Below are 14,414 nucleotides of genomic sequence, written 5' to 3' on the forward strand. Positions count from 1 at the left end.
GGATGTCAGAGGTTGGAAAGGACCTCTGGAGATCATTGAGTCCAACCCCCCTGCCAGAGCAGGAACATAGAATCTAGCTCAGGTCGCACAGGAACACATCCAGATGGGTCTTGAAAGTCTCCAGAGAAGGAGACTCCACAACCTCTCTGAGGGGTCTGTTCCAGTGCTCTGGGACCCTCAGTGTTGAGGTGGAACCTCCTGTGCTGTAGTTTATATTCATTGCCCCTTGTCCTATCACAGGGTACAAGTGAGCAGAGGCTGTCCCCTCCTTCTTGACACCCAGCCCTCAGATATTGATAAACATTTATTAAAGCCCCTTCTCAGTCTTCTCCAGTCTAAACAGTCCCAGGGCTCTCAGCCTCTCCTCTCCAGGCAGTGCTCCAGTCCCTTAATGCAAGATCTCTCAGCAGCATCAGACCCACATCAGATCAGGACTAGACAGTCACAGTTTGTCCAGCTAGCCAGAGCTCCTCTCCTGGAGCTCACACTGGCTAGCACATCAGCTGTGGAAAGGAAGGAATGCTAGATCCAGAAAATACTTGACCCAACCAAAGAACCAGCGTGATGTGGACAGGTTGTATCTGATCCAGCAAAACCCCCAAAGATGCTAGCATAAACCAAACCCATGCTCACATCCCACACCCCCAGAAAAATCAGGGTATCAAAGCAAGTCTGTAGCAGAGCAGGGTAGGGAGGCTTTGCAGTGGGGCCTCAACAGGTTAGACCAATGGGCCAAGGCTAACTGCATGAAGTTTAACAAGGCCAAGTGCCAGGTCCTGCACCTAGGTCACAACAACCCCATGGTAAGCTACAGACTTGGGGATGTGTGCTTGGAAAGCTGTGACTCAGAGAGGGCCCTGGGGGTTCTGGCTGACAGTCGATTAAATATGAGCCAGCAGTGCCCAGGTGGCCAAGAAAGCCAATGGCATCCTGGCTGGGGTTAAAAAGAGGGAGGCCAGCAGGAACAGGGAGGGGATCATTCCCCTGTGCCCAGCACTGGTGAGGCCACACCTTGAGTGTTGTGTTCGGTTCTGTGCCACTCACTACAGGAAGGATACTGAGGGGACAGAGTGTGTCCAGAAAAGGGCCTGGAGCACCTGGGCTACAAAGAGGGGCTGATCGATCTGGGGGTGTTCAGGGTGGAGAAGAGGAGGCTGAGGTGGGACCTCATTGCTCTCTACAACTCCCTGAAGGGAGGCTGGAGTGAGGAGGGGGCAGCCTCTCCTCTGTGGTGGCAAGCAACAAGACCAGAGAGAACGGTTCCAAGATGTGTCAGGGGAGGTTCAGGCTGGATGCTAGGAAATATTTCTTCCCAGAGAGGGTTCTCAGACATTGGAATAGTCTGCCCAGGACAGTGCTGGAGTCACTATCCCTGGGGGTGTTGAAGCAGTGTGTGGGCCTGGCACTTAGGGACATGGTTTAGGAATGACCCTAAACTGGGTCGAAGATTGGGCTAGATGAGCTTGGGAGGTCTCTTCCAACTGGATGTTTTCTGTGATTCTATTATCCTGGAGCTCCTGTTGATCCTTCCCAAGTAACTCCACTAATGCAGCAGATCACAGTAATTTTACATTACTCACCTCCAGTGTCATGGGTGTTACACACTGGGACAGAAAACACACGGCAGCAAGGCAACAATTGAAGCAAACCACTGCTGGAAGCTATCAGATTGCACTCCAGCAGAATCTAGAACAGTTTAGGTCATACTGAGCAGAGGCAGCAACTCTGGCATGGGTGCTCTTTACTTTTTCCATGTTTCAGTCCAGTGGAAAAGGACAAGTGTAAGCAATACAGGAGCATCAGCTAGTGTGCAAAATACAGACCAAAAAGCAAGCACAGCCCAGCTGCTCTTCTGCAGAGCTGCAGAAGCACTGATACAGAGAAAAATGAAATGCAGAATCCACGTTTTTCAAGGTACTGTTTAAACATCTTGGACAAGTTTAAACAGGATTGGCTAGCACCAAGGGTTTTGTTGGATCAATGATGACACAAGAACGCATCAGAAGAGGCATTGCCGGCTGATCCAGAGAGGTGATTCTGACACTTCGCTCCTCTCTGGGGAGACCTCACCTGGAGTACTGTGTCCAGGTCTGAAGTCCTCAAGATAGGAAGGACATGGATCTGATGGAGCAGGACCAGAGGAGAGCCACAAAAATGATCAAGGGGTTGAAGCACCTCTGCTGCAAGGACAGGCTGAGGGAGCTGGGGGTGTTCAGCCTGGAGAAAAGGAGGCTCCAGGGAGACCTAAAAGCAGCCTGCCAGTGCCTGAAGGGGGCTACAGGAAGGCTGCAGAGAGACTGTTTGCAAAGACCTGCACTGACAAGACAAGAGGCAATGGCCTCAAGCTAGAGCAGAGCAGATTTAGATTGGACCTGAGGAACAAGTTCTTTAGGTTGCCCAGGGAGGTGGTTGAGGCCCCTTCCCTGGAGATATTCAAGGTGAGGCTCAAGAAGGCCCTGGGCAGCCAGATCTAGTTGGGGAAGTCCCTGCTGACTGCTGACTGGATGGCCTTTGGAGGTCCCTTCGTGGACCATTCCACAGTTCTATTCTGTGAGGGGTTTTTAGCAGTTCAGTAAATACTGAAACACACACTGATGCACAGTCTGCACTGAGAGAAGCATTTTAATTTTCCAAGCTACCCAAAGCAAGCAGTGCAAGCCCATGGAATTCCCTACATGGAGCAATTCAAACACAGCATCCATTTTGGTAAAGGTAACTACCCACTCACAGCTCTAATGAACAACTTGCATTGTGACAATTATTTTTAACCCAACAAATTCACTTTTGAAGACAGGCTCTGCAATCCCTGTCAGAACTCTTTTGATTTGTGCTCACTATATCTGAGAAGACAGAATACAAACTTCTGCATTAAGATTCATGTCACCAGATGGACACATGAAGCTTGCTGGGACTGAACTGCATGCATGAAGAGAGAAGTGCTAGGTGCATCTTCCAATCAGCCATCATCACCTTCACTTAGGAGGCCTGGTGGATAGCTGTGGACACAGGTCTGCTTTGCTTTCCACCATGCTGATGCTACCACATCATCATTATTACAATGCAGACACAATCTGCCCCGTGCAAGGCTCACTTCCCCACACAGAAATCAAGCTGGAAAGATGCAGCTCTGACCTCCACCTGTTAAGAATATGCAGCAGGGGCTGGGGAAGATTTTGGTGTAAGTTTGTCTTACACTATAAGCAAATGTACTCTCCCATTCTCTACATGCAGAGAAGGCTCCTGAGCCTCCAAATAGACAGAGAGCCAGTGGCAGTCTTCAGTGGATTTTCCCAAGCTTCATCACTGTGCTGCTTCAGAGAGCAAAAGCAGAAGTTTCCTAAGCTGACAGCATCTGTAACTCTGGAGTGTGCAGAAAGACAAGCCTCCTGCAAAGCAGGGGATGAGTAAGAATGCCACAGAGAGGCAGGCAGAGATCCAGAGGAAGTAGCAAGGAAGTAGGGCAAGAAAGGAGGGAGCAAGTTCCTCCCTACGCCAATGAGCACGGTCTTCACACAGCCAGCAGGGAATTCCACTGTCAGACAGCGTCACTGCAAACCCAAAATTCAGTTCCAGGCTTCGGCAGATTCTCAACTGGCTGCACAGATCAGACATCAAGAGAATAAAGATTGGAAAAACAAACCATCTCTAACAAGGGCTGAATAATCTCCTGCCCAGCAAAAAGAAGTCACAAGAGCATTCCTTCAAGAATGACTGAACGGCTCAGCCCCCACTCGTGTTCCCAGCCGAGTCCCTCGCTGCGGGAGGGCCACAGAGGCCACCCGCAGGAAGGGTGAAGGTGATCATTTTAGCAATTCTAGGGGGTGTTACTTAGAAACATAAAGTGAAAACACAAGCAAAATGGCAGCACAAAAGTAATTTTTGTCTCAAGCCACAGGCATATTTATTACAAACTGGCAGCTCACCCAAACCAGGCAGATCAACAGACTTTTTCAAAGTCGGCATCTCCTCTACAATACTTCACCTGCATTTTGCACTTCAGCTTAACACTCAGAGATCAGAGCTGCCTGAACAAGGGCTGCAAACTAACGATTCAGTACTGCTGTGCCCTGGACACGTAGTGCCTCAACACAGCCTTTAAATAAGTCATGATTTTTCCTTTCTGTGCAAGCCTAGCCCCATCACCGTACACAAACCACATGGCCTGTTCCAGTGCTCTGGGACCCATAGAGTAAGGAAGTTCCCCCTTGTGCTGAGGTGGAAGCTCCTGTGCTGCAGCTTACATCCACTGCTCCTTGCCCTATCACAGGGAGCAAGCGAGAAGAGCCTGTGATCCTGTGATCAAGGAACCCGGCGTCAAGCACCTGAGGTTACAGCTCTGCCAGAGTGCTGGGGACACGGGGCAGGCTGGCACCCAGCCCCTCCCGCCGGCCGGGTCCGGTTCCCCATGGGCAGGCGTGGAGAGGCCGCCCCAGCCTACCCCAGAGAGCGGCCAGGGGCTGTGTCACGTTGTCGTGTTCCCCCCCGCCGTAAGCCTTCCCGTGCCGCTAGAACGAGTCTCGGCACCGCCAGCCCTCACCTGTACTGCTTAGGGTCACTAGGAGACTTGACGATGTCAGGGTCGCCGAGATTGGTGCCGGGACCGACGTCCCCGCGGTCCTCCTCTTCTCCATGAGGCGAGCGGCCTCTGGCGTCGCGACTGCCCTCTCCGGCCTGCTGCCCCACCGCCAGCTCCGGGCGGCTGTAGCTGGACGTCGCCTTGTTCCTACCGGGCATGACGGCGGTTGCACCGCACCACCGTGGGTGGGCAACGGCACGCAGCAGCTGGCCGCGCACCGCCAGGCCGCGGGCCGCCGCCCGCACCGCTCGGCCGCTCCGTGCGAAGGCGGCCGCCACACTACGCATGCGCCGCCGCCGGCGGCCGCCCTCGCCCCGCCGCCAGCCGGTCAGCTTCCGCCGCACGAGGAAGTAACTGTGACGACAACGACGGCTCCAGGCCCGCACCAGTCAGCACCCGCTGCCGCGCCAGGTGGAGAAAATCGACCAATCCCAGGCCCTCACTTGGTCAGGAAATGGCTCTGATTGGCGGAGAGAAGGCTGGCGGCATGGTCGGGGTGGAGGAACCCGCAGATGGGGATATAGATGGAGAGAAAGGCAGCTCCTTGCATCAGTCAGGCCGGGAGAACAGAGAACTCAATGGCAGAAAGGAAAGCCCGGAAGAGCAGAGCCCGAGCCCGGGAAATCCTCTCTGTGTCCTGCCACTCCGGTATTAATGCCCCCTTGCTCTTACATTGTAATAGTCCAACTACCGGGCCGAGGGGGCCAGCCCCCTCCTCTTTCCTTCGACTATTGGTCCAATTAGCTGTCGCTCACTCGTGACAGGACCAATCCGCTCGCGCACGCCTCTCAGCGTAGAGTGCGGCGGTAGTGGAGGAGGCGCAGCTCAGGCGTGTGCCTCTCGCTCCGGCGGACGAGCCGGTGCCGTACGCGGGCAGGAGTCTGTCTGTCGACCCCAGCTGCCCAGACCGGCTAAGTCCCCTGGTTGGGTAGAGCCAAAGGTGCTGAACTCAAGACCAAAACTTGTCAAGAAGAAGGGGGCTCGTAGTCATCGGCCTCCCTCGGCGGTGGTTGGCACAGCCAAGCACTATGGAGCGCACACCAAATCAGAGCTCTCCGCACAACTGCTTCCACCTGGCTTTTTCCCGCGCGTAAGGGAGCTACGCGCAGCTCGCAGTCGTTTCAGCCACCAGTACCGCCGCCTTCGGAGACATCCAGTGCGTGCCTGCTGCTGATTACTGATTGGAATCTTTCTTCCCCTAAGGGTAGCCGTAATGGCCGAGAGTTTGTACATGCGACAACCACCTGTCTGCTCTGTCGTGGCCGAGCCTTGGCCACATGCTTTCAAGCATTCCCCAGCTCCCCATGATGAGGCTGCAGTGCTGATGCAGTGATTTCAAACCCTGGCAATAGGAGCACCGTTTTTTCCTCTTGGCTTAAATATCTTTGAAGCTGACACCTGGCACCAAGATCCTTCTTGTAATGCCAGGAGAGCTGTTATGACGCTTGCCATTGCCTTTGTCACATCCTTTTTTGCACTGTTCCTTAACACCAGTGCTGTTCAGCTATTGCATGTGTGTAAGTCCATGTCGACTGCAAAACAAAAAAGAGATGATGAAAGCAAAGTTAAGGGATGAGAGGGGGGGCTGTCTGAGAGACAGGGGTGACGTTGACACTGGAGGGCTAGGAAAGGAATTCAGGCTGGTCAGCTAACTAATGCTTTAGTGCTTTGTTTGTCCACCAGATGGAAGCCAAGGCCCATCTCTAGCCCAGAGCCTCCGGTACGGCTTACATGCGGTGCTGTGTTACGCAAGCCGCAGAGCAGTCACCCTGGTACTTTGTAGTACCCTTTACTCATCTTGTAACCATACCGCTCCGTGAGCACTGCCACTCCCAGGCCACTGCCAGCCAAGTGCAATGCTCTGTAAAAGACCTCATGGAGAATTTCAGGTTTGTCCAGTTTTTCCCCTTGCCCTGACAAATTACTGTCTTGCACTTTGCCATTAGGAGTTCATACAAGTAACAACTGACTCACTAGTGGCACTGAAAAATCAGCTGCATGGCACTCAAGGCAAAAGGTTTTCTCTGTATTTTCACAGATTTTGATGCAAATGTAAGCTGGTGAGACACATCTCTCCATTAATATGTATTTTATGTATCAGTTGTGTGTCAGGATTTGATTTCTTACTTGAAATAAACTCTGCAGGGATTTATGGGTGCATGCAGTGCAGGGCAAGGTCTAATTCATAACCATCTTCTCCAGCTCTTCAGACTATACTTGCTGGCTTGTGCTGAGAAAAACAATTCTGCCCATCCTAGCTTGATGGGCCTGGAACATACTTGTGGCTTGACTGGAACACAGTGAAACACAATGATATATTGAGTAGAAAAAGGAAGGATCTTCTTTGCTAGGGAAAAAAAATAATAAAAAAAGGACAGCTTAAAAGAAAATAAAAGGAACTCCATTTCTGCTGAATCCATTCTCTTTCAACCATTGGGTTGCTGAGCTGAAAAATCATTATTTGCACTGATGCACTTCATTATATCTGCACAACTCAAAGTCATTACTCCCTGCTGGGAAAGCTTTGCTTTCTTTCTGCTGCCCTCAAACCTGCTTCTGTTACACTTAGAACAATACACTGCACGTTTATTGGCCAAATAAGCCTTCTCTTCACTCTCTTTTAAATCTGCAGGGTGACTGCTGATCGCTGGGATCAAGGATTGTCTCCCTGTTGAAAAACATGGATGTAGTCTGGTGATGCGTTTTAAAAGCATTAAAGAAACCTTTGTAGAAGCACATCACTGCCTGATGCTAGCAATGCAGCTCACACAAGCTCTCTGGTCACACTCAGTGGCTACATTTCTCTTTATTTTGCAGTTTCAGAGCTGTAGAGATACAGGAACCACATTCCTAGCACTGCACAAATCACTCTTCCAGTAGTGGATCACACACGCCCAAAACACGTCACAGGAAAGATTTCTGAAAGCAGCATACAAAGAGACAGAGCCTTTAGCACAAGGAGCTCAAACCACACCAGTGGAGTTGCATTTTCCTCCAGAATATTGTGCCTGTTCTCTTAGAACTATTACACTGCCAGAAGCAACAGAGCAAAGTTACAAAGGCAATTGCTAGTGTCCTGATCCAGCAAATCTCAGTGCAGGGGGCAGATACCGACACCAGAAAGTCTCCTCAGTCAGAGAAGCTCCCAGGCCTAAGGTAAAGCCATACAACTTGTCAGAATTTCCACCTTGGCACAGCAAACTCTGCATTTCCACCTGGTTTACACTGGCAGACATAGTTTGCAGCCACCACGTGGAGCAGGGATGCAAAAAGTGCGTGCTCACAAAGGTACACAGTGTAGTAGGCAAGGTCACAGACTCACCAAAGTAGTTCCCTCCTCTACCCACAGCTCTGCCTGGGGACAGTGCACAGGGTTCTGGACAGAGATGGAAAGGTATTTGTCATTTTAGAGCTGTGGGAAGTATCAGAATACATCAGATGTCAGGCATTAAAAATTTTTCCTCCCTCCAAAGAACGATGCCCTACAAAGTAACTCTCAGCAGGACATCTTTACCATTTTTGGCAGGTGACTTTCTGTAATCAATCTTCCTTTTATTTTGAATCATACTTTGTGGTTGAATCCAAAACCAGGGAAAAAACTCCCCACACACCACCCAGCACAACAGATAAAATCTAAATCAACACAAAATGCAGAGGGGGAAAAAAAATATCTGTTTATACTGGCACTAACATTGGCCAACACTCACATTTCGGTGTTCCTGATACTTTTATCTTTCTGAGACAGTGCTGTCCAAGTCTTACAGGGCAGATTTTGCTTCCAACTAAGCACACAGTAGCCAGTTCCTCCTCTCCTTCAGCCTGAAACCAGTCACAGGATCACACAGGATCACAGGATGTTAGAAGTTGGAAGAGACCTCCAGGGATCATCGAGTACAACCCCCCCTGCAGAGCAGGACCATAGAATCTAGCACAGGTCACAGAGGAATGCATCCAGATGGGGCTGGAAAGTCTCCAGAGAAGGAGACTCCACAACCTCTCTGGGGAGCCTGTTCCAGTGCTCTGTGACCCTCACAGTGAAGAAATTCCTCCTCAGGTTGAGGTGGAACCTCCTGTGCTGTAGTTCATATCCACTGCCCCTTGTCCTATCACAGGGTGCAACTGAGCAGAGCCTGTCCCCTCCCTCTTGACACCCAGCCCTCAGATATTTATAAACATTTATTAAATCCCCCCTCAGTCCTCTCCTCTCCTGACTAAACAGCCCCAGGGCTCTCAGCCTCTCCTCACCAGGCAGTGCTCCAGTCCCTTCATCATCCTTGTAGCTCTCCATTGGACTCTCTCCAGCAGATCCCTGTCCCTTCTGAACTGGGGAGCCCAGAACTGGATGCAATATTCCAGGTGAGATCTCACTAGGGCAGAACAGAGGGGGAGAAGAACCTCCCTGGATCTGCTGGACACACTCCTCTTAATGCACCCCAGGATCCCACTGGCCTTCCTGGCCACAAGGGCACATTGCTGTCTCATGCAGAACATGTTGTGCACCAGCAGTCCCAGATGCTTCTCCACAGGGCTGCTCTCCAGCAGATCACCTCCCAGCCTGTACTACTGCAGTTTATTCCTCCTTCCCAGGTGCAGGACTCTGCCCTTATCCTTGTTGAACCTCATTAGGTTCCTCTCTGCCCAGATACAGAACTCTTCTTCAGTGTAAGATTACCACCAGGTGCACTCACAATATTTATTCAGATTTTTGGGGTGTTGGTTTGTTGATTGGATGAGGAGATACAGAACATCAACACTCCAGCACATTCCACAAACATACCAGTTTCCTACAACAGAGGCTTCTGCCTTTTGGGCTACATGACAATGCATCACCACAAATGGAGAGACGAAAGCAGGAGGCTGTTTCCCCGGGGAGCAAGGTCTCTAGCAGGAGCAGTTGTGCTGTGCTGGCGGGGGGTTGTCTGTCAGCCGCATGCCCCTGCCAGAGGTGCCCCTGCCAGGGTCTGACTCTATGCTCTCCGACATCTTCTCGCAGATGATGTCCACCAGGCGCTCAAACACCTGCCTTACGTTGATGTTTTCTTTGGCACTAGCTTCAAAATAGTCAAAACCTGCGAGGAAGAAGCGGAAAAAGACCCCAAAGAGATCAATAGAGGCTGACAGCAATGGCAATGGTTTGTCACATCCTGACCACAGAATCACAGCACCGACCAGGTTGGAAGAGACTTCAGAGATCGTCAAGTCCAACCGATCACCCAACCCTATCTAATCAACCAGGCCATGGCACTAAGTGCCTCATCCAGGCTTATTTTAAACACTTCCAGGGACATTGACTCCACCACCTCCCTGGGCAGCCCATTCCAACGGCCAATCTCTCTTTCTGTGAAGAACTTCTTGCTAAGATCAAGCCTAAACTTCCCCCTGCACAGCTTGAGACTGAGTCCTCTCCTTCTGTCACTGTTTCCCGGGAGAAGAGACCAACCCCCGCCTGGCTACAACCTGCCTTCAGGTAATTGTACAGAGCAATGAGGTCTCCCCTGAGCCTCCTCTTCTCCAGGCTAAACAACCCCAGCTCCCTCAGCATCTCCTCACAGGGTTTGGGCTCCAGACCCCTCCCCAGCCTTGTTGCCCTTCTCTGGGCACGTTCCAGCATCTCAACATCTTTCTTGAATTGAGGGGCCCAGAACTGGACACAGGACTCAAGGTGTGGCCTAACCAGTGCTGAATACAGGACCATGACTGTCAGAAGTCACCTGAAGAGAACAAGACATCAGATAATTCTCAGCTCAGCTGATTCCCACAGGCTCAGAAAACTGAGCAGAAATACTTCTAAAATCTATCAAGCATCAGTAAAAGTCAAATGCAAAAATGGATCTCTACCATGGCCCTAGTAAACACATCTGACAAAGATCCAGACCTGGACAAGCCCAGGTTGAGGGAGTCAAATTCTCCCAGTATCATCAACTGGTAATGTTCAGACGGGCTCTGTGCACACCTGCATGACAGCTCCAGGCTTAGCCTGAACCACTACAGCAGCCTGGCAGAAGGAGACCAGAAAGAGAAGCATGAATGTGGCTGTATTTCTTCTGCTAACTAACTTCTGCCCTCATGAGCAAAACACTCCATAATTTTGGCCCTGTTTTTCCCATTCCCTATCTGATTAGACAGAAAGCCCTTCAGGGTAATTAATACTTGTATAGCTCATGTCATGAGCAGAGCACCCTAACAAGGGCTATTCAGCACTGCTGAATTACAAATTATGTTGAGTGCCTCCTACTAGTGTCCACTCACCAGCTCTTGGCTGCACTGATGAGTAAATATTCTCCAACACCAACCCTTTCTGATTAAAAAAAACAGAACCATCAAGGCTGGAGTTGTGGCAAGGTGGGGGTGGCAGAGACAGCTCTTCCTGCTGCCTCCAGTGACACCCTGTGATACAGGAGACCCAACCTGCTGACAGACGAGCCTGAACCCTGCCTCAGCCAGCAGGAATGCACTCAAGTGTGAAGCATTTCTTTTATCTTTCTAACCCCAGGGACCTCAAAGGCCAACCATCACTTACAATGGCTGTTGCTTCTGTTCTGCCAGGTTATTATACTGCCAACAGCAAGAGCTCCAGCACCACAGAGAGTTCATTTTGCAGTAAGCTTCATTCTGTTGTGTTTGTTTTGCTTTGTTTTTTTTGGGGGGGTGCATTCTGCATTGCATCAGTTTACTTTGATTCTGCCACAAAGCAAGAGAAGTCATCTTACCTGATGTGTCTGTCTATCACTGCTGGTGGACTGAGTCCCCAGGGGTGATGTGCAAGATGACAAGCAGGTAGCCAGCCCAACCCAGCACTCTAAAAACCATGGAGCAGTAGGTGTAGTGGTACTGGAGATGTTCACTGCAGTACTAAGTAAGGATGGCTGCCCTGCATCTGACAAGGGCCCTGTCTGCCCCATTTGCTCTTTGGTGGTGACTAGGAATGCATGTAGAATGCACAATAAATTCTGTGAATCACAGAATTTCAGGGGCTGGAAGGGACCTCGAAAACTCATCCAGTCCAACCCCCCTGCCAGAGCAGGAGCACCTACACCAGGTCACACAGGAACACATCCAGGCAAGTTTTGAATATCTCCAAAGAAGGAGAATCCACAACCCCTCTGGGCAGCCTGTCCCAGTGTTCTGTCACCCTCACAGGGAAAACATTTTTCCTCATATTTACATGAAACTTCCTGTGCTTCATCTTCCACCCATTGCCCCTTGTGCTGTCATTGGGCATCACCCAGCAGAGCCTGGCTCCATCCTCTCGGGACTCACCCTGCACATCTCCATAAACAGGAACGAGGTCACTTCTCAGGCTCCTCTAAACTAAAGAACCATCAGCTCCCTCACTCTCTCTTTGTACAGAAGATGTTCCACTCCCTGAATCATCCTCGTGGTATTTCTCAGTCCAACATTGGCTCAGCCTTTGCTGTGGCCAAATCTGGTTTGACTTAGTTTGTGTTCAGGCCATTAACAATTTCTTGGTCTGATTAGGAAATTATTTCAGTGATGTTAATGTTACTATATCAGCTTGGACAAACATGCTGAAAGACAACCTTCCTGTGATCATTATGTTAAAAGCTAGCACTTTGGGCAGTCAATAGTCAATGAAAGACATTTCAACCACCTCACACACAAAGTCATTTCAGACATGCTGGAGGGAAGGGATGCCACCCAGAGGGACCTTGACAGGCTGGAGAGGTGAGCCCAAGCTAATCTCATGAGGTTCAACAAAACTAAGTGCAAGGTCCTGCATCTGGGTTGGGACAATCCATGTAGGCTGGGCAGGGTCTGGCTTGAGAGCAGCCCTGAAGAAAAGGCCTTGGGGGTGCTGGTGGAGGAGAAGCTCAACATGAGCCACCAGTGTGCACTTGCAGCCCAGAGAGCCAACCACATCCTGGGCTGTATCAAGAAAAGTGTGGCCAGCAGGGCAAGGGAGGTGATTCTCCCCCTCTACTCCACTCTGGTGAGACCCTACCTGGAGTACTGTGTCCAGCTCTGGAACCCCTGTTACAAGAAGGATATGAAGCTGAGTGATAAAAACTAGCTATGTTTTTTGCCCTTTTTAAAATGAGCAGGTAGTGTTTTGGGAGGCTACAGAAGAGGAAGACTGAGACAGCACTTTCCACAGGCACAGTTGCCTTTTGCTCTGCTTTGCACTGGGGCATGTTTCTCCAGGGTGAGCTGGGCACATACAGGACAGGTCTGGGGCAGGACTGGGAATTCTTCAGCAGAACAGTTCCCTACTGAAGGAATCAGTTGCTATGGAAATTCTGTGTGCTTTAAAGGTCCCATACAGAAAGGATTCAGATTCTAGATGCCAAGTTTGTATTTAAACAAACAGATGAATTTTGAGGGGAGGAAAGCCCTCAGAACATTAGAAGTCCAAACAGGAATGGGAGTTCCAGTAAAACTCACTTTTTACATTTACATGGTTCTGGACACATTTTCAACTACAGCAGCATCTGAGGGCACAGGTATTCACAACAGGTTTGTAAGCCAGGAACTGAGTTTATTCACAGTTATATTTCAAAAGCAAAAAGGGAGCCTGTAACTGGTTTTGCAGACCATAAGGTAGCATTCAGCACAAAGCAAGTAAAATATGGACCTAGAATATGTTATGCTTCTTACTTGTGACCCCATGATTGAGGTATTACTGCTTGCAGGACTTTTTGTGGTACAAATTAAAAGGAACATGGTATAAAGAAACACAAGAGAAAGAGTAGAAAGAAAAGCTTTGGCATGTACCTAACTGATCTGCCAGATGTTTCCCTTTCTCCACAGGAACAATTCTTTCATCCTCCATGTCACATTTGTTTCCAACCAGGATCACTTGTGCATTGTCCCAGGAGTAAGTCTTGATTTGTGTGGCCCTACAGCAGGTCAGAAAACGATTATTAGCTTCCATCAGCTATGGCACAACACAATCATGTATCACTTGTGAAAACAAGCACCACTGGTAACAGCATCAGCATCTCTAAAGAGTGTGATGGTCTTCAGACAAATTACAGAGTCACAGAATGTTAGAGGCTGGAAGGGCCCTCAAAAGCTCATCCAGTCCAACCCCCCTGCCAGAGCAGGATCACCTAGAGCAGGTCACACAGGAACACATCCAGGCAGGTTTTGAGTATCTCCAGAGAGGGAGACTCCACAACCCCCCTGGACAGCCTGTTCCAGTGTTCTGTCATGCTCACAGGGAAAAAGTTTTCCTCCTGTATCCATGGAACTTCCTATGCCTCAGCTTCCACCATGGCCCCTTGTGCTGTCATTGGGCATCACCCAGCAGAGCCTGGCTCCATCCTCTTGGCACTTGCCAACATGAAGGAGGTCACCTCTCAGTCTCCTCCTGTCCAAGCTAAAGAGCCCCAGCTCCCTCAGTCTCTCCTCTCCTTGGTCTCTGACCAGGCTGACACACAAAGCAAGAGTGCAGACTGGGAGGTATAGCACTGCTCTAGTTTACTACTCCTTAACTCTGTGTTACAATTAAGCTTTTCTGTTAAGGCTTTGCAAGTGTTCTAAAGATGGTGACACCTGGACAAAAAATGAATCATTTTTGAAGTCTAAGGACAGAAAAGCATTTTTCTCAGGCTTATTCTCCTTCAACTGCCATCTGCCCAATAACCAATCACACCTCTTAAGGATATTATCCCTACAGAGAAAGCCATACAACAGACACACACATCATGCTAGATTTACAACTTCTTGTAAAGCACAGCACAACAACAATTCAGAGCAAACAAAAGAGATGCTCATTTGCTGCAGCACATTTGCTGTGCTGTGTTTTAGTAACACCACAAAAAAATCCCTGTGTTTTGAGAGTCAAGCAGATGGAAGCATCAAGTCATCTTTCCTG

At 49.8% G+C, this 14,414-nt stretch overlaps 2 protein-coding genes across 4 annotated transcripts in view; both read right to left on the minus strand.

Moving 5' to 3' along the window:
- Positions 1-4,878, minus strand: part of NRDC (nardilysin convertase) — a 40,835-nt gene extending 35,957 nt beyond the window's left edge. The window contains exon 1 of the mRNA XM_068140576.1: positions 4,538-4,878. Within this exon, the coding sequence (XP_067996677.1) occupies positions 4,538-4,863 (326 nt within the window). The 5' untranslated portion in view covers positions 4,864-4,878. The remainder of the gene's footprint in view (positions 1-4,537) is intronic.
- Positions 4,879-7,366: 2,488 nt separating this feature from the next.
- Positions 7,367-14,414, minus strand: part of RAB3B (RAB3B, member RAS oncogene family) — a 96,087-nt gene continuing 89,039 nt past the window's right edge. For all 3 annotated transcript variants that reach the window (XM_068140591.1, XM_068140592.1, XM_068140590.1), the window contains 2 exons: positions 13,310-13,434; positions 7,367-9,645 (listed from right to left, as the gene is read on the minus strand). In XM_068140591.1, coding sequence (XP_067996692.1) covers positions 9,458-9,645; positions 13,310-13,434 — 313 coding nt within the window. In that variant the 3' untranslated portion in view covers positions 7,367-9,457. The remainder of the gene's footprint in view (positions 9,646-13,309; positions 13,435-14,414) is intronic.

The sequence above is a fragment of the Melanerpes formicivorus genome, unplaced genomic scaffold, assembly GCF_026170545.1.
Source record: "Melanerpes formicivorus ecotype bairdi unplaced genomic scaffold, bMelFor1.0.p_v2 SCAF_7, whole genome shotgun sequence".
NCBI classification, from domain to species: Eukaryota; Metazoa; Chordata; class Aves; order Piciformes; family Picidae; genus Melanerpes; species Melanerpes formicivorus.